At 40.1% G+C, this 27,570-nt stretch overlaps 4 protein-coding genes and 1 long non-coding RNA gene across 8 annotated transcripts; 1 reads left to right on the forward strand and 4 right to left on the reverse strand.

Moving 5' to 3' along the window:
* Positions 1–254: 254 nt before the first annotated feature.
* LOC111498508 (protein YABBY 4-like) lies at positions 255–3,915 on the reverse strand. 4 transcript variants are annotated; one of them, XM_023149791.1, is made up of 7 exons: positions 3,540–3,915; positions 3,273–3,446; positions 2,986–3,103; positions 2,233–2,281; positions 1,975–2,050; positions 1,805–1,904; positions 255–1,096 (listed from the first exon to the last, which is right to left on the reverse strand). In XM_023149791.1, exons 1-6 carry the CDS (start codon positions 3,645–3,647, stop codon positions 1,821–1,823), a joined length of 609 nt encoding a protein of 202 aa, XP_023005559.1. In that variant the 5' UTR covers positions 3,648–3,915; the 3' UTR covers positions 255–1,096; positions 1,805–1,820. The 4 variants fall into 4 exon arrangements, with proteins under 4 accessions (XP_023005559.1, XP_023005558.1, XP_023005557.1 ...); XM_023149790.1 differs by lacking the exon at positions 255–1,096 and adding an exon at positions 1,521–1,732; XM_023149789.1 differs by lacking the exon at positions 255–1,096 and having other exon boundaries at positions 1,521–1,904; positions 3,540–3,913.
* Positions 3,916–8,617: 4,702 nt separating this feature from the next.
* On the forward strand, positions 8,618–24,288 carry LOC111498558. Its single transcript, XR_002720803.1, has 3 exons — positions 8,618–8,629; positions 19,353–19,356; positions 24,205–24,288. It is a non-coding gene; the product is annotated as an uncharacterized LOC111498558 (long non-coding RNA).
* Positions 9,879–11,712, reverse strand: LOC111498466 (NAC domain-containing protein 26-like). The gene is made up of 4 exons (XM_023149732.1): positions 11,505–11,712; positions 10,893–11,067; positions 10,537–10,814; positions 9,879–10,463 (listed from the first exon to the last, which is right to left on the reverse strand). Exons 2-4 carry the CDS (start codon positions 11,050–11,052, stop codon positions 10,053–10,055), a joined length of 849 nt encoding a protein of 282 aa, XP_023005500.1. The 5' UTR covers positions 11,053–11,067; positions 11,505–11,712; the 3' UTR covers positions 9,879–10,052.
* Positions 13,981–22,380, reverse strand: LOC111498488. The gene is made up of 4 exons (XM_023149756.1): positions 22,230–22,380; positions 14,295–14,879; positions 14,190–14,258; positions 13,981–14,072 (listed from the first exon to the last, which is right to left on the reverse strand). The coding sequence occupies exons 1-2, from the start codon at positions 22,377–22,379 to the stop codon at positions 14,322–14,324; spliced, it is 708 nt and encodes a 235-aa protein (XP_023005524.1). The 5' UTR covers position 22,380; the 3' UTR covers positions 13,981–14,072; positions 14,190–14,258; positions 14,295–14,321.
* LOC111498373 (hsp70-Hsp90 organizing protein 3-like) lies at positions 23,371–26,625 on the reverse strand. The gene is made up of 7 exons (XM_023149584.1): positions 25,588–26,625; positions 25,002–25,290; positions 24,535–24,620; positions 24,230–24,453; positions 23,916–23,982; positions 23,769–23,828; positions 23,371–23,647 (listed from the first exon to the last, which is right to left on the reverse strand). Exons 1-7 carry the CDS (start codon positions 26,473–26,475, stop codon positions 23,534–23,536), a joined length of 1,728 nt encoding a protein of 575 aa, XP_023005352.1. The 5' UTR covers positions 26,476–26,625; the 3' UTR covers positions 23,371–23,533.
* Between the last annotated feature and the right edge of the window lie 945 nt (positions 26,626–27,570).

Raw genomic sequence — 27,570 nt, forward strand, 5'->3', positions numbered from 1 at the left:
AGTAGGGGATGATTGAGGTTGAAAAGTTTGTATGTTTTTTTTGGTAATAGAATCCAAGGAGTCTGTTTTATTTAGATTACGGGGGGTTTGGATGACTACTACTGCTACTTTGTGGGTGGGTCTACTACTGTTAGCCATTTCAGAAATGTGTCCACATGTTTACCCTTATTTATTTCATTATTTCAACTTGTCCTCTCTCGCTCTGTATGTATGTATGTTGCTTTCCTTGGTAGTGGAATGAATGTATGAGGCAACTACTACTAGTACTACTTGTGCGTGCAATTATTTTTTGGTTAGTTTGTATAATGAGAGTATGAAATGAGTTGATTTTCATTGAGAAGGGGGGCTCTAAGCTGAGGGGAAAGAAGCGCCATTGGTTGCTTCAAGATCAAAGCATCCCTCGTTTCATATCTTAGGACTTTGTTCGCTGGTTCCTGGTTTGACATTTCACCTTCCAAGTTAGGTGCTTGTTTCAAGTTGGACGTGCCACTCATTCAAAGTTTGATACTTTGCCTTCAAGTTTAGGAGTTTTATTTGGTTGAAGTTTGGAGATTTTAATATTTGGTTTCGCTGGGGGTTTGGCATTTCCCTCTATCGCCAAGTATAGAGGCTTCATTGCACTTTATTTTCAAGTTTTGAGGCTTGGTTCATGCTCCTTCTTCATCAATCCATTACAAAAGCTTTATCATTGCTCCATCATCGAGCTCGGAAGCTTCGTTGTCACTCCATCGTCAAGCTTAGAGGCTTCGTCTCAAACTTCATTGTAGCTTTATCCCTTGGAGGCTTGTTGTGGCCGATCTCCATGTCCTGTGGCTTCGTCCTTGCTCCATCTTGATGTGCTCTCCAAGTTCAGAGGTCTAAACCTCACACGTTTCGACTCAATGTTACTTGAGTTTTGCTTCGCTTCAAGCCTTCAAACTCAAGCTTCACTCTACCGTGAAGAGGATGAGTCCCCAATTTAGATGTTGGCCTTAAAACATCTTTGACAAATATCACTGCGTCTTTGCTCTCCCATGGACGACATTGACGACACCTTTGCTTGGACGAAGGCCATCAAATGTCGACAAGCAACGAATCCCGATGGAAACACTTTCATCTGCATCTTCTTTTTGATAGAACAAGATCAACATCCCACACCTTTATTCCAAACATGAATTTGATAAAATCCAAATCCATGTCAACAACCTAAATTCCATCCCGACTAAATCCCAAATCAAAATTTGGTCGTAATTATAATTTTATCCAAAAAAATCGATCAACCTAATGCAACTCAACACAACCCATGTACACCTCTAGCTACAAGGCACACGCATCACACATCACACAAGTCGTCCAACTAAGTCAAAAGTGAAGTCAAGCCGACGTCATTAAATTTCCTAAGTTGATGTTCATTAATTTCCTAAGTTGATGTTCATTTGATCTTACTCGTCGACGAGGTCTAGTTCGAAATCTAACTCCAAACCGACTTCGTCCTCTTTGTTTCTTCTTATTCTTTCAAATTGGCGTTGGTTGACTAGAGATAAAAGAAAGGATGATGGATTGATAGAGTAAGTAATGTTTGGTTTCCTGGGGAGAATTAGGTGATAGGGTAGAGAGTCGAATACAATTGATAATAGAAAAGAGGTTAGAAAGTCTTAAAAAAACAAGCTTTGAAAGCTGAAGGGGAAGGGGAAACTCCCATGTTGGTGGAACCCAAAAATGGAGCATCTTTCAACATAAAATCTTCTTCCTCCTACACCAACCCCACAAACATCAAATTCATACACAAGTAATGAAAAGCATGAAGAAACAAAGAGGAGGAGACCTGGTGAAGAAGCAACCTAGGGTGTGTTGTTGTTGTTGTTGTTGTTGTTGTTGGGAGGAGGAACACCAAAATTGTGAATGTGAGGGAAGTGGGCCCACTGCTTCACCCATCAAAACAACAAAATCAATCTCTTAAAATCAACGAACGAACGAACGAATGAATTCACATACATTCTTAGCTGCAGCGCTGAAGGCTTCTCTGTGAGAGATGTCTGGATTGGCAGCCTTGATGCGTTGGATCTCCTCCCTGCAATGCAAGATATATATATAGATATATATATACATACATCACCCCACTTTCTGAACACCAAACCACAGACAAAACAAAAAAAAAAAAAAAAAAAAAAAAAAAAAAAAAAAAAAAAAAAAAAAAAAAAAAAAAAAAAAAAAAAAAACCAGAAAAGAAAGATGAAACAATGGTGTACTCACTTGATGAATCGGTTGTATGCAGAGGGTACTCTCTGTTTCTTTTCTGCAGCTGTGTCTCATCAACACACCATTTAAATTAATCCCCTTTTTAACCTCTCTTCCAAACCCTAATCCCATTTCAATTCACAAACCAAACAAACACGAACTAAAAACAGAGAATATAATAAACATAACCGTTCTAAGTTGAAAGTAAAGTTCGTTGAAGATTGTTGGGAGGGGGTTGATTATGAATTTATAAGTAAGGAACACTTAAAGCTACCCGTCATTAATTTATCCACTTATTTTTTTTTTATAGAATGTTGCGTTAGTTTGAAAGTTGTATAGGTAGCAGCCCTAAACAAAGAGAAAAGCAACTAGGGCTGCAGATTCAAACGCATAGAACCAAGAGAATAGTTAATGATCTTGGAATCCATCCAATATATCAACCAAACAATATGACAACACAATTCAAATTTCTGTACAACATTTTGTTTCTATGTTGTCCTCTTACCTTAATTTTGTTCTCAATATCATCTTAGCTACTCAACAACTTACAACACTTCACATGCCTCCTCCAAATACTACACAAATCTTGAACTATAATCTTAATCCGTTCGAGTTATGAATCTATTTTTAAAGGGTTTGTTCATCCTAACAAGAAATTTCCCGAAACAAGAAAGGATTTTTAGACATATCAAGAGTTTGAAGATGGTATGAAAAAATCACACACACAAAAACAGAATAAGATTTAAGAAATGAATTCAATGATCTCACGTCTATTTATGTTTGAGGGCGCCCTTGGAACATCATTGCCTACACGAGTTACCATTGTCAAATCAATTCCATCGGTTTGGTTCATCGCAAAATTTGGATTTGGATTTGAGATCTCTTCCTGAAAACAACAACAAAAACTAAAAAGCATAAGTTTTACAAATCCCTTTAGGGTTAGCAACCAAATTAAGGGATTGAATTTGATAACAATTTTGTTTTTATTTCAAAATTACCTAAATTTTGAAAGGAAACCCGAAAACATAAACGATACTAAATAGGGTTTAGTGTACCAGAAAATTATGAGCATTGGGAGTGAAGAAAGGAGTGGAGGAGGGAGGAAAGGCATGAAAGTGATTGGGAGAAGGGAGTAGCATGCCACCACGCATGTTCACCGGTAGAAGATTGGCGCAGTGGCCGCAACGGACAGTGACCGTTTTGAACAAACTAGCACAAGGAACACTCACCTAAATAAAAACACAAACCTCAATTTAAAAAAAAAAAAAAAAAAAAAAAAACAGAAGAAGAAACCTTAAGAGTCGAAACAAATGGGAACGTACCGCCAAAACCGTGTCGCAAATGTTGCAATGGACATAGCAGAGGTGGTCGGAGGAAGGAGGAGGAGGAGGATGTTGGGAGAAGGTGGTGGGAAGGGAAAAAGACGACATATTTAACAAATTCTGCGTTTCTTTTTTGTTTTGCTTTTCTTGGTTATTACAATTCTCCTCGTCTTTTGATTCACTGATTGGATTGGGTTGGGTTGGATTGACCGCTTAACTAAAAAAACCCTCTTACTCTCGTGTATGTTTGTATGTATTGATGTATGGGTATTGGGGTTCCCAATGCATAGAGGGGGTGGGGAGAGGAGGGAGAAAAGGACGTATGCATGGGAGGTGAGGAAGTCAGGTGTAGTTTTCAGAAGAAGTAAAGAGGGGGTGTTGTTGTTGTGTTGTGTTGTTGTGTTGCGTTTGATTTCCTCAATTTCCGAACCCTAAGAACCTTTCTTCTTTATATCTGTTGGATTGAAGGTGCGTCCTTTTGTTTTCTTCTCCCTCCCTGTCAACAATAATGGCATAATCATGACACTATCATTTTGTTATTTGGGTGTAATACCTTACCTACCTTTTTTGCTCCATTCTAAACTTTTTCAAATTAACTTTAACTTTCTTTCAATTTCTTACTTAATAGGCGGAGATATCTATTTAACCTGTGGGATCCGGTTATGTGGGGACATGCCCTTAATAGAGTGGAGATTCTCTGTTTAGTCGAAAAATGTAATAAGTTAGCGAGAGATTTTTCCCTTTGTTAGATAAATAGAGTCGAGAGTGAGAATTATATTCCCCATCGATTGTGAGATCTCATATTGGTTGTAGAGAGGAACGAGTGCCAGCAAAAACGTGAGATCGCACATTGTTTGGAGGGAACGAGTGTCAGCGAGGACGCTAGCCTCGAAAGGGGGTGGATTGTGAGATCTTATATCGGTTAGAGAGAAGAATGAAGCATTCTTTATAAAATTGTGGAAACCAACATCGATTGGAGAGAGGAACAAGTGTCAACGAGGACGTTGGTCCCGAAAGGGGGTGTATTGTAAGATCCCGTATTGGTTAGGGATGCGAACGAAGCATTTTTTTTTTTTTTTTATAAAAGTGTGGAAAATCACATCAATTGGAGATTCCCACAAGTGACGACAAGGACGTTGGGTTCGAAAGGGGTGTATTGTGAGATCTCATATAGGTTGTGGAGGGGAACGAAACATTTTTTTTATAAGACTGTGGAAAACCTCTCCCTAACAGAGCATCTTAAATCTTGAGGGGAGGCTCGGAAGGAAAAACTCAAAGTCGACAATATCTGTTAGCGGTCGGTTTGTGCTATTACATAATTTATTTATTATTATTATAGCTAAAATGACTTTATCAACTAATAATAATTTACAATAACATGAGCGAATCAACACCAATTAATAGTTTATATGGAAAAAATAAAAATTATACATGAAAAAAATTCTTTAATATGATGAACACGTTTCCGCAAATTTCTTAGAAGAAATTCCCGCCTCAAACCCTACAAAAAAAAAAAAAAAAAAAAAAAAAAAAAAAAAAATTGTAAGATGAAAAATAAAATAAGTGGTAGAGATGAGGATGAGAAAAGTTTCTCGGTTTTCACCCGCCCCATAGACATCTTTACTAATAATTTAATAATAAATTAATTCTTCGAAATTAAATAATGTATTAAACATACAAATGTGAAAGATAAAGAAATTATTGAATATTTTTAAAAATTTAGAAATTTATTACACATATTTTATGACATTGATAATATTTATTTGATTTGACATGAGGTGGTAGACATAAGAGGGCACGTTGTAAATGTTACTTTTTATTTTGTGTATTGACATGTCATATTAATTATCAAATTTTTGTTTATTATTAAATTATCACCAATTTGAACATAATTCAGTAGTTTGATCTCCACTTTAAATATTAAACACGATATATTAATAATAAAAATTTTAATTTTTTAAGTTGAAGAAATAAATAAATAGAATTGAGTTCGATTTAACTTATTTATTTTATTTAATAGAATTATTTTATTAATTAGTCGGTGGATGTATTTTAAAAGGTGTGATGTTATTATCCTGGTTTAGGACCGACCTAGTTAATCTGACTCGGACTGTTTAAAGTCCTAGATTGGGCCTTTGAACACGATGAGCTTGTGGGTCCGCTCGACTTGCGGAGTTAAATTCAACCACAACATTGGTCCCCACTCTCAAGCTAGCTCTTGGCTTGGGGAAGACTTTTCGAGACCATCACCATGTTCAATCACATGGACTTGATTTTGTGCAACAATTTTAGTTCGTTGAGACATCTAGTAGATCGGGTAACATTTAAAATGCCTATCCCAAACCCATAAGACTAGGTTTAGCCTTTCGTGCTTTGATAAGTGTTGCAAAATCACGTGTTTGGACGCCTTTACTTACAACATTAATTGTACTAACACGATAAAATGGAGCTAATTTAGAAGAATGTTTAGTTTATGTTTTATACAAGTGAAATTTTCAAAATAAAGAATAATCCAGTTTGTTCAGACATTATAAAGCATCAAAATGTTTGATCTCGATGATACTTTAACTTGTTGGATGAGATCCCTTGTCTATACATACCCACCATTCGGGTCAACATTTGCCAGGCATAATCCAACCCATAATAGAAAATAGTAGATTTGTGATCTATGCTCCAAGTGATTGTTGGACATTACCACCCCTTTGAGTTTGTTTGAGGGTTTAGATAATGTATTCAATGCTTTAGGTGATGGATAGAATTATCTCACTATTAAAGCAGACATAAATTTGCTATGTTAAGATTAGGAAACTTGAGATAGAGCGGTTCTATGTTGACCTAAGTCAGTATGTTTCCAATAGACCGAACACCATAGGATCGTGAGTGACGATCAGCGATTAAGTCCATAGTGCTCCCAAAAGTTGGTTGCCTCCTCTTCCCTAAAGTAGTACTATTTAGTAACCTAGGTCAGACTCAATATTGCCCTTACCAAGTGAATCCATATGATCAAGCTTGACTAAGGTTAAATAGGATGGCCGTTGTGGCAACTTAATGAGCTACTATTCTATGTAGAGACTAGATGAGAGCCTAAGCCATGATTTCGTAAACCTATTTTGAAAAGGGACGAGAGACTACATAAGTAGTTCAACACATGATGAGTGTCAATATAATGAGTGGAAATAGTTAGGGGCTCTCTGAACAGTCTTGCTATACTATAAGCTCTCCTAAGAAGGGACAAAAGACCACATGGGTAAACCTAGTAGCTAACTGGTACGTATGATCGCTCCCACGAGACTTGACTATATAGTAATTTTTGTGGAAGGGCCGTTAGTTAACCTTACACAGAAATGTTCATCGTATTGTCCTAGTTCTATCGGTATATTTTGAATAATAATTTAGATTTGAAAAAAAATTAGGGATAGAAAGGGTGAGGGGAGAGTGTTGGATGGGATGGGAATGAGCGTACAAAGTGGCATGATACTTGTAGGGTTAGGAGCATGGGATGGGACATAAATGAAAGCATTAAAATGCATGCCTCTGTAATGTACTATACGACATGTTCAATGTATAAAGCCTGCAAACTCTACAAATCGCCATGGGGTGGGTGGTGGATGAATGGAGGAGATATCAATCAATTCCCATAAATTCCTTACCTTTTTTTGTTTATGTGGTTGAGGGATACACTATTTTTTACCCAAATATTATCATACAAATTGAATCGAGTTCGAAAGTCTTTTATGTATGGATAAATTATTTAGCCTCCAACTTTTAATGGATAATAGAAACGAGATACAAAAAATGTACAAATGACAACTCATGAAAACACAAACTGTATTGATGCCCCAGGTTGATGCCCATCAGTGACAGTGCAGGCTCCCAAGCACTCTCTCACCTCGACCTGAGGTGCATTCACCAGGAAAAAAGAAGGGGTAAAGGAGTGAGTACAAAAATATTTGGTAATAAACCTATTTGTAGGCTATCATCACATCCAATTCCTAGTAAGTTTCCACAAACTTTTATCTAGGCTCAGAAGTTTGGGTCTATTCAACTATCTGAGCTTCTCTGTAGGTCTCGAAGTTGTAGTTACAACTATAATCACTCAAATATTTATGTAGCCTAAGTCCCTTATTACAATCTGTTTACGGAATCTCGATCCAGCATTTGACTTGTTTCTGCATGCAATAGTATCTCTCACCTTTAGTTATCTACCTGTTTTGACTCACGTTTCTCTCCAAGATCGGTTTACAGAATCACGACCTCAACATATGACTCGTGTCTCCATGTAATAGTATCTCTCACCTATAGTTATCTACCTGTGTCTACTCAAGTCTCTGTCCAAGATAAGCTTATGGAATCGCAATATTAGCCTTATCCTTTTTTACATAGGGGTATTTTAGTAATTTTCCATATCATATATAGTATTCTCATCCAAATAGCATTTTAGAGTCCTAAGCATGCATATTCCAACAACTTAAGATAAAATATGCTCGCATACTAGCACGTCCTACCCACAAGAATAATCCTTCCCGTACCACCCACACTGAACCCTACCTTAATACCTATAGAATTGAGCCTAAAATGTTCAAACGGACGTTTTTGGGTTTGATATAGAGAAGGGGTATGATTTCAAAGTTTGTAGACATATCTAAATATCTTTAATTTGCACCAAATAGAAGTACATGAACATGGGTAGCATAAGCACATGTGAAGACAAGAAGACATATCAATGATGTGTTCTCACATGGGACGTTCTCTTGAAGTTAAACAAAGTTGATGATGCTATCTATCTTACTTCCAAAGATAGCCTCAAATCAAAGGATAAAAAACCCACATCATATATACAATCATGCAATGCTCTCTCCTTCTCTCAAACCACATTCTAAGTATTGCCTCTCTTTTTATATATAACCATCAACTTTATAAAGAGGAGATGTTTTGTTATCAGTCTCACAGTTTTAAGGAGATGTTTCCACACCTATATAAGGAATGTTTCGTTCCTCTCTCCAACCGATGTGAGATCTCACAATCTACCATGTTTGGAGGCCCAGCGTCTTTGCTTGCACACCGTACAATATTTGACTCTAATACCATTTGTAAAAGCCCAAACCCACCACTAGCATATATATTATCTACTTTGGTTTGTTACATATCGTTGTCAAGCCTCACGTTTTTAAAACGTGTCTACTAGAGAGATGTCTTCACACATTTATAAAGAATGTTCCGTTCCCCTCTCCAACCAAAGTAGAATCTCACAGTGTTGGCATCACGAAACTTAAACTTATTTACATCAACTCATCCAATTATGCTTCGGTCTTTGGCCCCCTAACGTCAAATGCAACCGACAATTCGTCAAACGTCCTATGTTGATGTGAGGTAGTAGTAGCACAAGTGAGAAAATACAAAATTATATTGACCTCTTTGCCTTGTAGCTCCAATATATCCTTATCTAGTTATGTCCCCTCGCATACATCTATCTCTCTCTCTCTCTCTACCAAATTGGAGCACGCCCAATGATTATGTCTTAGTGTGGTTGTAAGGAGTTTTGATGCTTGACTTCAACTCAAGTAAAAACATGCATGCTATGCTATCTACCTTTTGTGTTTGAAGCCTTAAGCAACACCATATAAAACATATACCACATATATAGAGAGACATAAACAGAGATTGGCCTTTATTTCTTCATTTTCATATACCACATAAGCCGTAGCTTTCCCAATACAAGGCTGGTTTTGATGATATTCGAGCCATTTCTCCATTTTCATGTCCATGCCCAACAAAACCTCCAACCAACTAAGAATCACAAAGAACTTGCCTCCAAACTAAAGGTAAATTCCATTTGTATACATTCATTCATTTGTTTTATACATTCGTTTCATTCCAAGAGCTTGTTGGTTTACTCGAAGATCCATCAACTCTCATGTTTCATTTCTTTTTATCGTATCAATTTCTCGATCCATTACAATCTTCCCGTTTTCGTTTTAAACTTTCTCTTCAAAATTTATAGAATCAACACATGCAAAAAATTTTAAATGAGAGATTTCTTCGTTACTAGCAAACGAGGTTGATGAAGATAAAGATGATGTAGCTACCTAAATCTCTACGTGCTCTAAATCTTGAGAATCTTTATCTGTGTTTGTCCGTGTTAACATGAAATTTACTTTAAGCTTCGCATGCTAAGTTCCAAAATTCCTCTTCATCCGGACGGAATGATATTTTTTTTTGACACAGAATTATATAATCGATAAGCTTTACAATTCTCACTCTAACCCGCTATAATACGACAAACCCTTCAGCAAAACGATCATTCAACAAGAGTTAAAGAAGTAAAGTTGGTCATGTAAATTTACAACTTTAATTTAATCATGCAACAATTTTGATTACATATGGATATGCTTATTTTAAATATAATATGAACTTCTTTAAGTAACATAAATATATAGGTTTTTTACTATAATCAAACATTTATTCAGCTCCTATAGAGAGCTAGCTCTTAAGCTGTAGTTTCATAGTGTGGGTTCATTCACTTGCATATTTGGTAGGATGAGAGTAATTAGCTTCATCTCGATCCGTGCTGAGCTGAGATGCGACGTATCGGTCCATGGCTTGCCAATCCATCAGCTTATTATCTACACCATGAAAGAATGTTTGAGACGAGGAGGGGGCGTTTGATCGAGGATCGTAGCTGCACGATGACATATCGGAGTTAAGCTCAAGGTGTCGAGGGAGCTGAGGGAAAGCATCGTCAAACACGGCGAAGTGAAGATGATCAATCTCATGCTTGCAAGGGTGAGAGATTTGGTTTGGAGAATCAATTTGTGGCATGAAGGAGATTTGATCATCTTGCCAATAAGGTGATTCATAATCGCCCATCTTTTGGGCCGTCGTCATTTTCTTCTTGAAAACCTTACACACCACCCATCCTTCTTCCTGGTACAAATGATTGATCATAACAATCTACACTTCAAAAATTAAAATAATTGTAATTCAATTGTAAACTTGCCTGAGGAGCACCATTTTCACTCGTCTCGAGTCTGTACTCATGCATGATCCAATCAGACTTTTGTCCGTTCGGGGCTCGACCTCGATAGAACACTAGGGTTTTTCTCATTCCAATTAAACCATGCCCGTACCTCGAGTAAATAGCCTTGTCCCTTCCCGTTGCCTTCCAAAACCCTTCTTTCGTAGCTCGATTAGTTCGAGTGCTTGTTGGATACTTCTTATCTTTATGGCTGAAAAAGTACCAATCCTCTTGATCTTGACCTCCCATTCTACACAATTCTGTGTACAAATATACATCATTAAAAAGGGTTTTCTTCAAAACATTAGAATCAAAATTGTGTACTCTCTTTTCATTACCTTGAAGATCCCATGGCTCAATTTTGTAGAGATCAATGTCTTTGATGACATCAATATCAATCCTTTTCGAACCAACTTTTTTCCTCAAATAATAATCTATGAGCTCTTCATCGGTTGGATGAAATCTAAATCCCGGAGGAACATGTAAAATTGTATTCATAATTTCTCGATCTACCTGCACAAATGTTTTCTCATTCTCTCGTAACTCAAACCCTAATTTTATTTGTTTATCGATAGTGAATCAATTTGAACTCTCGATATACAAAAAAAAATTCAATATATTCTTTCGAAATAGTTTAACATAATCTTTCTAATGGATTAGTTACGAACAAGCACGAAAATACACAAACCCTAACTTAAAAAGCATTTCTTCAAAACAACAATCCAAGAATTCTCATCAACAAAGGTATAGTTTTATACAAATTTACATAATGATTAGTGAATTGTAAACAAAAAGAAGCACAAAATGATTACCATTAACAAAACCCTAATCTTTAGCTTAGCTCAAAAGTCACATACCATTAATTATCATCAAGCTTCAAACCCTAACAAATCAAATGAAGCTTCAAACTAAAAATTATCTAGAATGTCATCAAAATTCAAGCTTAGTACCTGTTTGAATCCGCCCTTTGAAACCCGAAACTTCTTTTCTCCAAATCTTCTACAACAACACGCCTTTTCGTCTCTTCGTCTCACTGAACCAAACAAATAATACACGAACAGAGAATGGAGAAAATTAGATATCAGATCGTCTCTTCGTCTCTTCAGTCTCTTCTTCTTCTTGTCTTGATTCTAGAGAGAGAGAGAGAGAGAGAGAGCAAAAAAGGAAAGAAAAAAAAAATCTTTGCGCCAAAGGAAAGGTGGCGAAGAAATGTATTTAGAGAGAGAAACATGGCCACCAGCAACTGATGGAGACCAGAGAAAATAATAAAAAAAAAAAGAGGAATTGTTTGCTTTTTTGATGTTCAAGAGAGGGTGTTGCATATGATAGGATGATGGATGGTTGGGATTAAAAGCTGGGTGCTCAAGAACTGTTAATCAAGTACGATACAACTTATATTAATTTTTACTTTACATATGAATATGATAAAGAAATGGAAGAATATGATAGCACAATATCATTATGATATATACCAAATTGCATCCACAATAATTGCAAACCGCAGGTGCACAATATCAAAATTTAATGAACTCATAACAGATTACATCTCCCTGTTATCAGGAATTTGTCCAACTAAGAACTGGAAAAGGAAAATTAAATTAATTGTAACTCACTTAACCATCATAGTTGTGATTATTCATTTTTAATTAACACAATTATTATGAGCAATAAAATAAGATGATGTTGTCATATATAAGTTTGACTGGTACGAATTCTCCCACTTTTACTTTTTAATTCATTTTTAATTAACACAATGCTAGTTGAAGAGAACGGAGGGGTGGATTATGAGTTTCTACATTGGTTGGAGATGAGAACGAAGCATTCTTTGTAAGGGTGTGGAAATCTCTCCCTAGCCGATGCGTTTTAAAAATCTTGAGAGGAAGCCTGAAAGAGAAAGCTCAAAGAGAACAATATCTGCTACTGGTGGACTTGGGCTGTTACAAATGATATCATAGCCAGACACTGGGGCGGTGTGCCAGTGAGAACGGTGAGTCTTGAAGGGGCTGGATTGTGAGATCCCACATCGGCGAGGGAGGAGAACGAAACACCCATCATAAGGGTGTGAAAACTTGTCTCTAGTAAACGCGTTTTAAAAACCTTGAGGAGAAGTCTGAAAGGGAAAGCCCAAAGAGGAAAATATCTACTAGCGGTTGGCTTGGGCCGTTACACTAACTGAGGCTCAAATGGGGGCTTGACCATGATTGCACCACTTGCCCGCACGTGAACTAATCGAAGGTGATTTTTCACCCGTTCCCCCTTCGTCTGACTTTTTTTCACTTTGGTTTCAATATTAACTGTCTTACAACTTGAATTAGGTCCAACCAGAGAAATTTTCAAGACTTTGGAGAACCTAACAAGTTGAAAACAAGCACGGGGAGGCAGCAAGACCATATAAGTAGTCGTTCAAATTTTCTTGAATAGTACTTTTAGGGATTGTTAGGATGTGCTACCATGCGAGCATAACCTACTATTGATAGATGAGAGTTTAGTTAAATATGTTATGTATGTTGTAGCCAAGGACTAAAATTCTCTTACTAGGAGATTTATAAAATGCATGTTGTATGAGATATTTTTGTTGGGCTAAATTCTCTATTGAGATATTGTGATTTATGCTCCACGTGATTGATGAATGTTATCTCTCTGTTGAACTTGCATGTATAGTATGTGAATGAGTTCTTTAGTTCAATGGATTAGTTGTAATATATATCCCTACTTGAGCACGCATGATTGTACTAAATTACAAATAAAAGTTACAAATAAGACCCTACGAGTTAGGACAATTTTATGTTGACTAGGATCATGAACCATAAATGGTCAAGGCCCTCATGCTCCCAAGTAGTGTCCAAACCAAGTGGTAGGTATCAAGGAATACATACGGTTGAGCCTGACCAATAGAATAATATAACGAAGCTACTTAATGAGTTACAATCGTGTGTAGAAATAGTTCAAGGGTCGAGGCTACAACTCCATAAGCTATCTTAAGAGGGGACTAAGGACTACATAAGTAGTTTAGCTCCTGATGAGTGTCATTAGCGTGTGTAAAAATGGCCATGAGTCTTATGAACAAGATTACTTTGTTATAAATTCATTTGAGATAGACGAGGGACCACATAGATAAACTTAGTAGTTAGCTAGCACATGGAGTCATTCTCCCAAATTTAGTAGTAAGGGTTGCCAAACTTATCTTACACAAATGTTGCTTAAATGAGTAGATATCATATATGGGATGAAGATAAGATAATAGTGTTTTGATATCTATAACCAAAATGTTGTAGTGTTATGGGTTGCCAATTTTGGTGTATTTTGGTTTGCTGTTTTGTTAAGATAAGATAATAGTAATTTGTGGTGTAAATGTTATGGGTTATTTGATTGTGTAGTGTACAATATTTGTGGGTAATTGAAGAGACTTGGGGAAGACGGAAAAGCTACGTAAACAACTGGAAATTAATCTTGTTTCCTAATAAAACCACACACCCACCCAAATTGCTTTCATCATCAAACCTAAATTTTAAGACTGCCCAAATGTATTTCATCAAATTATAAGTCTTTTTTTTTTTTTTTTTTTTTTTTTTTTTTTTTTTTTTTTTTTTTTTTTTTTTGATAAAGTTCCTGGCAAATACAGTTGAAGACAACACACAAATTTGGCTAAAAGCAACCCCCAATTGTCTTCTTGTCTTTGGGTTATTTCTGTTGGCAAAATCAGTTTTTTTCTGCTTTTTTTCTCATGTGTGAACCAGAAGAAATCACAATGCTCTCAGATGCCAATCCTATTGCTCGACCGAGCTCATTTGCTGCCGAGCTTGGCGGTTACAACTGGCAAAACTTTTTACAAGACGAGCACATTTCAAGAGGTCATTAGGATAATCTTTGTAGCATTGAAAGCAAGCTTCGCTTTCAGCCAAGCAAGGCATAGGCTTCTGGTAAGGGAGCTTGAACTCCTCCTCATGGAGGTCTTTAGCCCTTTGAGTGACTTCCTGCCGCAAGTTATCCTCCTGCTTCTGCAAATTCTCCACTACCTTTTCGCTCTCTTGCAGCACGGATTGGATAGCATCTATCTCGGCGTTTGCAGGATGCACAGGAAGGAAGAGCGAAGGAGGCCGGTGTGGCCATCCATCACTTCTGCTTCCTCCTTTCAGCATTCCAGAATCATCAGATGTATGCTTCTGATCAACCTTTATTTGGGGTTTTTTACTCTCTTGTGGTGCCTTGGTTCTATTTCTTCTTGGTGTTCGTTTTGGTTTTTCAGTATCAACGATTAGCATATCAACAAGGTTTGAACTAATCTGAATGGAAAAGTCACCCATTATGCTCCCTAAGCACACTACCTGAAAATCATGATAGAAATTATGTTTTAATCAAGTTACAAACATGTAGACAGCAAAAGAAGTTGCATAACAACACACTAAGGATATCCAATTATCCATCATGCAATGCATTATGTCCTAACAGATGAGGGATATAACAATTTCAGGCTGATTGTCTCTGCAGTGACATAATAATCTCAAAATCAAATAGAAGTACATACGTGAGATCCCACATCGGATGGAAAGAAGAACGAAGCATTCTTTATAAGGGTGTGGAAACGTCTCCCTAGCAGACGCGTTTTAAAAACCTTGAGAGGAACCCTGAGAGAGAAAGCTCAAAAAGCACAATATCTAAAAACGGTGGGCTTGGGTCATTATAAATGGTATCAGAGCTAGACATTGAGCAATGTGCCAGCGAGAAGGTTGAGCCTCGAAGGAGGTGGACATGAGGCAGTGTGCTAGTAGACACTGTGTGATGTACCAGCAAGGACACTAGGCCCCAAAGGAAGGTGGATTGGGCGTCCCATATCGGTTGGAGAAGGGAATGAGGGTGGATAGTAAGATTCCACATCGGCCAGAGAGGAGAACGAAACATTTTTTATAACGGTGTGGAAACCTCCCCTAACAGACGCGTTTTAAAAACTTTGAGGGGAAGCCCAAAAGGAAAAGTCCAAAGAGGACAATATCTGTGCTAGTAGTAGGCTTAGGCTGTCTCTAAAGAACTCAGCGATTTGCTATAAGTTGTACAGTTCCGTCCCATTTTCAAGGGAGAAAAAGGTTGACACACCTGCTAATAGAGCCTGACTAACACAATTTCTGCAAGAGTCCAATCCAGCAAGATATCCATATACAATACAAGAACATATACAAATACAAAACCATGGCGTTCCTTCAAACCCAAGTGTATAATGTACCCATGTTCAACGTTCATCAAACACTCTGACATTTGAAATATTAGTAAAAAACAATACATGTCAGATTGTTTTTTCTCTGATGTTTATTTGATATCCGTGAGTGTCTGGGACAACTTGCGTGTACTTCAACTAATTTCACAGGACACTAACCTAATTCTACTATTGTCGAGGATGTTGGTGACAACAGAAAACTGAATTGAGATTTAGAAGAGCAGTGATTTGAGTGATGGGGAGGGAGGGATTCTCGGAATTGGTTGAGATTTTTGTGGAGATTTGTGTGGATGATTTTGTGGATGAATTTGAATTCACCTCCTCCTCCTCTTCCGTAACTAATTCAAATTCTATTATTAGCTATTATTAGTTTCAACAAAGGAAACTTATAGGCGTGTCAAATGCTTATTATGCATTTAGGTGTGTTGTGGACACTTATTGAACATATTGAAGATACGTTCAGCATTTGCAAATGTATTAGACACCAAACACAGGGAAACATTCGCCAAACAAATTTCTGTTCTAATTTCTTATAAAATAATGTGTCATTGTGGCCAGCCTGATCATGTCCCATGTAAAGAAATGGTAGACATTTTAGAGGCTCTAAGAGATCTTACGGAATAGCTAGCTATCAAATCTACTACAAAAATGAAGAGTCACGTTGTCTCCCAATTTGAATCACAAGGATGCAACAACCAACAGTACGGTGATTAACCAATAGAGTGAAAACAATTCATCGCTTACAGAGACGGAAAACAAAAGCAGATAGTTTCATCGACACATTCTTCAAACCCACTACAGAAAATTCAGATTCGCCTAATAAATGTTGACTCTGGCAAATCGGATGTCGACGAAAAAAAAAATTGGCCGAAGGTTTCTTCGAAGGAAAAATTAGCGGAAGTAAAAGGAGAGAGAGAGAGAGATTCGCTGGTAATGCTGAAGACTCAATATATTATTTTACATCCGTTGAATGGTTTAAATAATAAATCTAATTACAAAAATAGAAAAACCAAATATACACAAATAGAATAAGTGGACGAAGACTCCGCCACTCTGCCAAAACAATGGCCCCTAGAATCACGCTCCTCCATTCGCGTGAACTCATATGTTTTTACAAACCTAACTAAATAAGGCAGAGCTTTTATTTAACAATCTCCTCCTAAAAGCTGTACCTTATTATTTGAACTCCGATCTTTGAGCGTAGTTCTTCAAATTTCACCCGCGCCAGGGATTTGGTGAAAATGTCTCCAAGTTGTTCCTCTGTTCGGATGAAATCAATTTTGATGAGCCCTCGATCTGCACATTCTCGAATGTAGTGGAATCTGATTTCTATGTGCTTGCTCCGGTCGTGCAAAACTGGATTTTTGATCAGGGAGATCGTAGCTTTGTTGTCTATGTATAGCATTGGTGGATCGCTTTCTCTCCCGATGATTTCTTCCATTAGTCGTGCAAGCCAGATCCCTTGAGTTGCTGCCATCGAAGCGGCGATGTATTCTGCTTCGCAGGAAGACAAAGCAACTACCTTCTGTTTTGTTGATTGCCAGCAGATCGCGCCGCCTGAGAGAAAGTAGATCATTCCGCTGGTGCTCTTACGATCATCAACGTCACCGGCCATGTCACTATCGCTGTAGCCGACCAGTTTGAGTTTCTCCTTTTCGCTCCCAGCGCAGTATCTTACGCCCCAGTCTCTGGTTCCGGCTACATAGCGCAGGATGCGCTTGACAGCCACTAGATGCTCCTCCCTAGGTGCTTCCATAAACCTACTCACATATCCAACAGAATAAGCAAGATCAGGACGAGAGTTTACCAGATAGCGCAGACTCCCGACAATGCTGCGGTAATTGGTGGAGTCGACTGTCGTCGTAGTGCCGGCCTTCCTTAGTTGAAGTCGGGCCTCCATTGGCGTCCTGGTAGGATTACTGTCCATAAGCCCAGTTGTGTCCAGCAGCTTTCTCGCGTATGCACTTTGGCAGATGGAGATGCCGGAAGAGTTCTGTTGCACTTCGATGCCGAGGTAGTAGCTGAGCACACCGAGATCGCTCATCTCGAAGTTTTTCGACATCTCCTTCTTGAACCTTCCGAGGACTCCCACGTCGCCTCCAGTGATTATGAGGTCGTCGACGTACACTCCCACGATCAGTCGCTTTTTGCCGTGGCCGTACGTGTACATGCCATGCTCAGAGGCACAACGTTTGAAATTCAGTGACAGTAGGGTACTGTCGAGCTTCGCGTTCCAGGCTCGTGGGGCTTGTCGAAGCCCGTAGAGTGCTTTGTGCAGGCGCAGTACCTTATTAGGGTTGTCGTTATCCAGGAAGCCAGGTGGTTGTCGAACATAGACGGTCTCCTTCAACTCTCCGTTAAGGAAAGCAGACTTTACGTCCATATGGTGAACCTCCCAAGAGTGATGTGCTGCAATTGCCAGCAGGAAACGAACGGATTCTAACCTTGCTACTGGCGCAAATACCTCTTCGAAATCCACTCCTTGCTTCTGGACGTAGCCCTTCGCCACCAGACGAGCCTTGTGCTTCACAACTTCTCCTTTTTCGTTGCGCTTCAGTTTGAAGACCCATTTGAGCCCTATGGCTCGGTGTCCCGGTGGCATATCCTCCAGACTCCACGTCTGGTTCTCAGTGATGGATGTCATCTCCTCCTGCATTGCCTTCCGCCAGCACGGGTTCTTTTCTGCTTCGGCGAAGGTGTTTGGTTCATCTGCACTGACGGCATGTAGTTCGGCCACTTCCTCGAGCTCGCGCGCTGCTAGTCCAGGTGGTTCACCTCCTCCCACTAGGTCATCCATCCTCCGGTACCTAGCCTCCAGATCAGTATCGTGATCGGCATCCAGCGTCGAATCCGCAGTCCGTGGTGTTGCGAATTCCACTGGTTCATGTGGTGCACCTGCTGGCGGCGGTGACGTCTCCTGATGCTGGGCTCCTCCTTCTTCAGGCTCAGTGACGAGGTACTCCACCGTGAATTGATTTGGATTACGGTCTGCCTCGATCACGTCATTCCACTGCCAGAAGGTGCTTTCGTCGAAGACGACGTCGCGAGACACGTGAGCTCGCCCCCCCACAGGATCATAGAGTCTGTACGCCTTGCTCCCGGGTTCGTAGCCGATGAAGACGACCTTCAGCCCCCTGGGATCGAGCTTGGCGAGATGGGGACGTGTTACCTTCATGTATGCGACGCAGCCGAACACGCGAAAATGGTGTACTGTTGGTTTTTTGTTGTACCAGGCTTCATATGGCGTCTTCCCGTCGAGGCTTCGGGTTGGTGACCGATTGAGGAGATAGACAGCCGTCATTACTGCCTCTCCCCAGAATCTCCCAGGCATCCCGGCCGTCACCAACAATGACCTCGCTGTCCCGACAATGGTCTGATTTCGGCGCTCTACCACTCCGTTCTGTTGGGGGGAGTAGGGCGCCGTTAGGTGCCGTTGTATGCCGACCTCATCGCAGTACTTACTGAAACTTGCCGAGGTGAATTCTCCGCCACGGTCTGTGCGCAGCACTCGCATCTTCTTCTCACATTCGGCCTCCGCTCGCGCTTTAATGCGCTTAACCGCCTCTGCCGCCTCACTTTTCGCTTGCAGCAAAGTCAGCCACATGAAGCGGCTTTTGTCATCGACTAACAGGAGGAAGAGACTCTTACCGCCTGGGGTCGCCGGCTTGATGGGCCCGCAAATATCGCCGTGTACAAGCTCCAATGGCTCATCGGCTCGGTAGGCTGTTCGAGACGGAAAGGGTGTGCGCTTCTGTTTGCCGATGAGGCACCCGTCGCACAGCTTGTTCACGCCTTTGATTTCTGGCAAGCCGTGCACCAACTCCTTCTTCTGTAACTTTTCTAGGGCAGGAAAGTTTAAGTGTCCGTACCTTGCGTGCCACCTCCAAGATACCTCTTCGGTCTTGGCCGAGAGGCTAATGGGTTGGTCTATCTCTAACTCCAGGATGTAAAGACGGTTTGTGGTTCGTCTTGCCTGCGTGAGCAGCCGTCGTTGATTATCGCAGATTTTCAGTAGTCCGCGCTCGATGGAAATGAAGCAGCCTGTCTCATCGAGCTGACCCAGGCTCACAAGGTTAGCCTTGAGCCTCGGGATGAAGTAGACGTCGGTCAGCTTGCGATGCTCGCCTCCCTTACTGACGAACAGGATGGTGCCGCGCCCTTCGATCTCGACGACGGAGCCGTCGCCGAATTTCACCGTCCCACGGATCCCCGAGTCGAGCTCGGAGAACGCAGATCTAGCCCCGGTCATATGGTTTGTTGCCCCTGTGTCAAGGATCCATTGCTGGTGCTCGTGTTGCTCGTCCCTTTCGCCGATCTGAGCGAACACTCGCTCCTCCTCCAGTTGAATTGGCTCCCCAGTTGGTGCCAGCTTTGCTACGCCCAACTGGAGCTCTTTCTTGGGTTCAAGATCGTCGTCGGAGTTGGAATCGAAATTGGGGACGCATGCGGTTACCATGAAGAGAGCTGGCTCGTCCTCCTCGGATTGAGCCACATGGGCCTGGGCCTTTTCGGCCTTCTCCTTATTCCTCAGCTTGCTCCAGCAATTTCTGCCCAGGTGTCCTCTCTTCCCACAGTTCGAGCAATGGATCGGCCTGCCATTGGTCGACTCCTTCTTTTGATTCTCATCTTTCCCGCGCGTGCGCCCGTGGGACATCCATGGCTTCTTACCGCCTTTGCGGCTGGAGGAGGACCCGTTGCTCTCGCCGGTGTTGTCGCGGAGCTTTAGGCGTGCAAGCCATTCCTCCTCCGTGAGGAGTAGACGGCCCTCCTTGTCAACAGCTGAAGTGATATTCTTCTTCCGCTGCTCGACGTTACGTAGTCTTCCGGTCACCTCTTCCACTGTTAGGTCGTTCACGTCAAGCAATGTCTCGATTGAAATCGCGACTTGCTCGAGGTGATCGGGAACGACCTGCAACATCTTCTTCACGATTTCTGTCTCGCTGATGCCACCACCGAGGGTGGTGATGCTGTTGGCGAGCCCCGTGATCCGCATTGAAAAATCATCGACGGATTCGCCGTCCTTAAAGCGAATCTCCGAGAGCTCCTTTCGCAGTTGCTCGATGTTGGATTCCCGCACTCGCTGTACACCGACCCGACGGGATTTGATTCCCTCCCAGGCCGATTGTGCGGTGCGCTTGGTGGAAAGAGAAGCCAGCATCTCTGGGGGCACAGATCGTAATATGGCGGCGAACGCCAGCCGATCCTCCCGGTACTCGATTGTTTCTCCTTCCTCTGGCTCGACAGCGTGCCATAACCCTTGCGCCTGTAGGTTAACACGCATCAACAAGGCCCACTCGTTGTAGTTGGACCTTGTCAACATCGGGTACTGAACGACGGCGGTCGTTGTCTCTCTGATCACTCGCTCAACAACTACTCGACGCCCGTCATCACGATGTCGGCCACGGCCTCTTCGTGGTGGTGATGGAGATGCCGGCACTTGGCGGCGTGGAGGAGTGAGCGAGCCTGCTTGAGATGGGCCCCACGATGTATTTATTTTTGTGCTTTGCATTTTCTTCTACTCGAACCTAAGACCTGTGTGTTATTAGATCGACGCTCTAACCACTTGAGCTATTCAACTTGTTTGTTGATAGGTTGGCTCCTCTGTGATGGTATACTACCGATCGCTTCAACCAGGCTCTGATACCACTTGTTGACTCTGGCAAATCGGATGTCGACGAAAAAAAAAATTGGCCGAAGGTTTCTTCGAAGGAAAAATTAGCGGAAGTAAAAGGAGAGAGAGAGAGAGATTCGCTGGTAATGCTGAAGACTCAATATATTATTTTACATCCGTTGAATGGTTTAAATAATAAATCTAATTACAAAAATAGAAAAACCAAATATACACAAATAGAATAAGTGGACGAAGACTCCGCCACTCTGCCAAAACAATGGCCCCTAGAATCACGCTCCTCCATTCGCGTGAACTCATATGTTTTTACAAACCTAACTAAATAAGGCAGAGCTTTTATTTAACAATAAATATATAGCACTGCCAAATGTTAGATAAAACCTGAGTTTTACCGTTTTTCTTATTCACACGATTTCAGAAAAATTTAGTTGGCCACTCTCCAGCCAATTTTAGAATTCTTTTTTACTTTAAATAGGAGATTTGTTCTGAACAAATAAAAACAACCTGAACGCAGTCAGAGTTATTTTTCTCTCTCCTTTTTGTTACGCATTTTCTCAATTTCCTCTCACCGAAATTCTGTGAAAACCAACACCAAACGCACAAAACAAACCCTCCGCCAATCGGGAAAAAGGCAGTCTTAAAATGAAATGGAGAAAGCACAGATAGATTTGAGCAATACACAAAATCGTCAAAATGTATCCTCCAAGGAAACATGGCATAAACGCTAGGGCAATCAACAGAAGAAGACCTAGAAATTCAATTCTTGAAAATGGGGAAAGAAAGGGCGATCAATAATCAGATTAAAGGGAGAAAAAAGTAAGAAAAATGAATGGATACCGGATGGAAGCACGGCCCCGTCTGCAGCAAATTGGAGTTTGAATGGGGAAAGGGAAGGCCAAGCTTCTCCGGGACTCCAGAATTAGGACCAACACAGAATCGATTCTGTGAACTGCAAGCGAATAAGCAAGCGAATAAGCAAGCTCCCATGAACTTGCTATTAATTAATATTGTTTTATATTTATCTTGTTTTTATAGGCGTGTTTTATGTTTTCTATTCAGGATTTTTTTATAAATATTATTAGTAAAATATAACATTTTTTTAAAACTATTTATAAAAAATATTATAGTTTAAACTAGATCACCCAATTGATTTAAGCGAGAGAAAAAAAAAAAAAAAAAAAAAACTTGTATTTCGTATGTTAATATTTACTCCCATTACAAGAATAAGCGCCGTGAAGTTAGAGTACATTGTACGATTATATAGAGACATATAAGTAATCCTGAGCAAATTATTTAATCTCTCTTTATAAACTTATTATTAAGAAAATTAATATTTTATTACGATGATATTTTAATCTTAAATAAATTATAAATTCATATTTTAGTAGGCATGAGTGAGAATGCCATTTTTAAAAAAATTCAATATTGGGACTTAGATCAATCAATCCTAAGTTTTGGTAAAAAAAAAAAAAAAAAAAAAGGGCCGAAGCTGTAGAGAAGCATGAGTTATTTAAGCATATGCGTTTCAAGCCTAATATGCAGTCTTTCTTGAGTCCTCAATTGGAGATATCAGACTGCGAACAGGGAAGTAGGAGCTTGGGCAATTTGAAAGGATGGAAACAAGTCAGTTCATGATGAAGGTATCCCAGATATTGGCTTGGGGAGGGTGATGGTTTGATGATCATTTTCATGTTATTACATGACTAATATGATTATGAACCATGAACACCTAAAACAAAGAAGAAAGAACATTCTGCAGTCATATTATTTGAACAAAAAAAAGTGAAACAGCAGAAGCACCAAAACATCATGTCAATTCTTCGTCATAATGCCATTTGTGAGTGAGTGTAGCATATTATGGTGCGGTTGCAATTTGAACATGATCGAGCATTACAGTGTCAACTACGTTCTGAAATTTAATTCAATGTACTGTACTGTGCGCGGGAAGGGCTGCTTCTTCAAGCAATTGAGCAAAAGGGGATCTCAAAACCAATAACAAGCAAAAATTTAGCAACAAAATTATTTCAAATTAAACACGGGTATCTATTGTCAATGATTCATCAAAACGATACACACCCAAACTGCACTTTTAAGATTTTAAGAAATCTTTCTAACCAGTGGTAGTATTTGGATTGCTTTGTTCATCTCATTTGAACGATTCCTGCGCTAATCAGCTTCTGCAACTTGTTCATCACCATTGGATTCTTGGTGTGTTCTTGAGCCGCCTTTGGATTTTCCTGGAAATCAGTCAATACCTACAAAAAAAAAAAAAAAAAAAAAAAAAAAAGCAGACACATGAATCAAATTCTTGGTGGCTAATGCGTGCACATCAGTCGTCCATGAATTACACATATGCTAACTAAGAACCAAACATACCTGTCTCATAACAGGATCGGTGAGTATATTTTGAATTTCTGGGTCGTGCATTGCTTTGGCCTAGAACATGAAGATCTTATCAGACCAATTCAAGAAACACTAGGCTAACTAAAAGCTCACTTCAAGCTCTTGGAAAACATGATATACCTGTCTTTCCTTCAATTCTTCAGGGGTCAAGTCCCCACGGCTTGCCTTGTTAACCTGTTCTACACATCTGCAATCAAGTTTTCAACTCAGTTAAAAGAGAATTTTTGTGAGATCCCACGTTGGTTAGAGAGGAGAACAAACCATTCTTTATAAGGGTGTGGAAACCTCTCCCTAGCAAACGCGTTTTAAAAACCTTGAGGAGAAGCCTAAACCCTAAACCCTAAACCCTAAACCCTAAACCCTAAACCCTAAAAACCTTGAGGGGAAGCCTCACAGGGAAAGTCCAAAGAGACAACCTAATAGACTATGCATACCTTCTCATACCATCCAGCAATTCTTGGTTTTTAGGATCATGTTTTAATCCCTCCTGGTAGGTTTCCAAAGCCTTTTCATATTCTTTCATGAAAAACTGAACTGCACCTTTCCTTGTATATCCCTTTACAAATGTAGGATCAAGCTCAATGCACTTCTCTGCATCCTTCAAACCCTCAGGCAATGCCCCCAACTTAGTATAGCAAGCAGCACGGTTACTATATGCCTGAAAAGAAATAATACATCAGATTACAACTTGCCTTAAGAACTAACTCAATCTCTTCAAAGACACCACTAATGCTCCGACCTTTGCATCCTTGGGGTTTCTTCTCAAGGATTCTGTGTAATGTTTCACGGCCTCGGGATATCGTTGCTGCTTAAAAAACTCATTCCCTGCAAAGAAATTATTAAACATAAAAAATCAAATGTGCATAACAGTGGTTGAAATATGAGAAATCAACAACAGAAAAAACTCACAAAATTGAGTGTCAGTTGATTGAAGGAAGTTAAAAAAAAAACATAACCCAAGATTAAATTTTTTTTTTTTTTTTTTTTTTTTTGATAAGAAACCCAAGATTAAAAATATAGCAGCTTATGGATTAATGAGGTAGAGTTTTTTGTTAAAAAAAAAAAGTTTTGGCTACAATTTGCCAATTAGCCAATTGCTTTAATCAAGTAATATCAAATACTCCAAATCTTACAGACTCCATCCATTCATTTATATTTCTTCTAAAAGAACAGAAATAAGGAACAAAAGCTAGAGGAAGGTCATACCTTTTTCCCGTTCCTCATCAGCTATCTTAGGATCAAAATACTCTTGTTGCTCCAAATCCTTCTTTGCTTTCTCAGCATCATTGAGTTTCTTCAGGGTGTCAGGATTTCTATGCTCAGTAAGAGCCTTCTGGAAAGTTTCAATAGCAAGATCATAATCCTTTGAACATTTTGCCAGTTTCACATAAGCTGTTCCTTTCCTGGTCAAAGCCCTTGCAATCATCTTAAAGTCTGACCTCAGCTCCCTACCCCTCTCAACAGCCTTATCACAATCTTTGATACAATCTTCGTACTACAGAGAAAGAACGAGCATATCTTAAGGTTTCACACTTCAAAATGCCTTCAAGGAGTTAATGCGAGGTGGGAAACCCATTTGGCACAGAATAAAAACATGATAAAAGTTTCTATAAGGCCCTCCTCCTATATAATTTGCATTCGAAATTTTCATTCGCCTAAAGTTCAAGGCCATCACTCAGTAACAGACAGACAGTGGACAGACACTTCCAAAACTTGCCTCACAACACATTATATAGGAATGGAAATAAATCAAGAAAGCCATCGACAGTAAACAACATGTAAAACCCATCACCTTTCCCATCTCCAAATAGACAGCAGCTCGATTTGTTAAGAAAGAGATGTCCTCATCGTCCAACTCAAATGCCTTAGTGTAATGATTAATTGCCTTTTCGAAATCCTTCTTCTTGTACGCCGCATTGCCCGCCTCCTTCTCCTTCTGTGCCTGCAGCTTCTTCTCCTTGGCCTCCTTCTCCTCCTCCACAGCTTCCATAGGCTCTGGCTCTGGCTCTGGCTCCTTCATCGGCTCGGCCTCAGCAGATCTTTTCCGTTCCGCCGGCGAAGAGGACGCCTCAGGAACATCAGCCTTCTCCTCCCCCGGATTATGCAACTTCAAGTTCAGCAAAACCCCTAACGCAGCCATCACTCTCTGATCCTTCAAATGCATATTGATGCTATTAGGGTTTCTCTGAATATCCTGCATTATATTCAAAAAATCCGGCTGCTGCAGAAAAGCCCTAGTAGTCGGATCAGCGGTCAGTTTAGCCCACATCTCAGGTCCAGAGAAAACATTTCCGAATGGATTCGGTGGAGGCACCGGCCGCGACCTGGAAGCCGCAGACTGAGCATCAGTCAGTCCAGATTTTAAAGCTTCATTGCTAGGATCAATCTCCAACCCCTTCTTATAAGCCGTTACAGCCGCCTCATGTTCTCCGAGACCGAGATGAGCAGCGCCGAGCCGGCCGTAACCCTTAGGCCAGTCCGGCTTCAACTCTACGGTCTTCTCAGCGTCAACCAAGGCCTCAGAATATCGATGGAGAGAAGCATAGGACGCAGATCGATTGGAATAGAGAACATGATTGGTAGGCGCAAGTTGAATGGCATCGGAAAAATGGCGGACGGCGGCGGAAAAGTCGCCGGCTGAGAACGCCGCATTGCCCTTGGCTTTGGCTTCGTCAGCCATAGAAAATTGTTCCGTCGGACGACAGAAATTGTGAGAAATCGGACAGAAACCGGCGGAAATGTTGCAGAGATTAAGGAAGATGAAAGAGAATTTTAATGGAAAAGAATTTGAGAGAGAGGATGGACGAAGAGAACAGAGTGTTCTCGTAGGTTTTTCTTGGATTCGAAAATGAACTTTTTGATTTTTGAAGGAGTTCTCGAATGTTCGATTGTCCTGGAAAATCTGGCTGTTTGGTAACGCAGCTAGCTTATCATCTATTGGAATAATAAATCATTTGTTTAAAATTGAGTCAATAATAGTCCATTGTCTTAATCATATATTTACATTATAGTCTTTCTATAAATAAAAAATATCCATAAATGACTAGATTTGGTCATTTATGAGCATTCTCTCTCATGCTTCAAGTTTCCATACTCTTATAAAAAAATGTTTCGTTCTCCTCCCCGATAGACGTGGGATCTCACATTCCACCCTTTTTGGGGTCAATGTCTTTACTGGCACTCATTCCCCTCTTCAATCATTTGCAGAAAAGCTCAAAATTTGGCTGGGAGAGCGGCGAGGGAGGGAGACTCTGCCTGTGCTGTTGCAGGGTGTGCCTACTCAAGTTTTGTTAGTTCTTTCCGAAAGGTACACTTCGATGTACTAAATTTTTGTTATTTAATGATTTAAACTTGGAAGGGTTTGAAAGAGGTTCACAAGCGTCATTGCCCAGGCTTTCGCCTATTGTCTAAGATTCTCCACTACTGCTCTCCATGGGAGTCTGGGTCGTGTCTTAGTCCCAGTGTGGTTGATCATCCGAAAAACCAACTAAGCGCTTGGTCAGCCTTTACCTGACCAACACCCTAATGCTACGCAGGCTCATCAAACAACGCTTTTTAGCTTGATTCAGAATTTGGCCCAAATTGTTCGACAGATTCCCATGGGTTATGCACCCATTCGCCGCAAGTTTATATATCAAATTATTACTTATGTGAAAATGAAAGACCAAAATTGCTTAAGAAAGAAAAAAGTCCAAATTATCGCTCGTGACTATATATTAATATATATCCTTTCAAGTCAATATTGTACTAACATTATTTTTACAATGTCCAACCA

The sequence above is a fragment of the Cucurbita maxima genome, unplaced genomic scaffold (assembly GCF_002738345.1).
Source record: "Cucurbita maxima cultivar Rimu unplaced genomic scaffold, Cmax_1.0 Cma_Scf00025, whole genome shotgun sequence".
Lineage (NCBI taxonomy): Eukaryota > Viridiplantae > Streptophyta > Magnoliopsida > Cucurbitales > Cucurbitaceae > Cucurbita > Cucurbita maxima.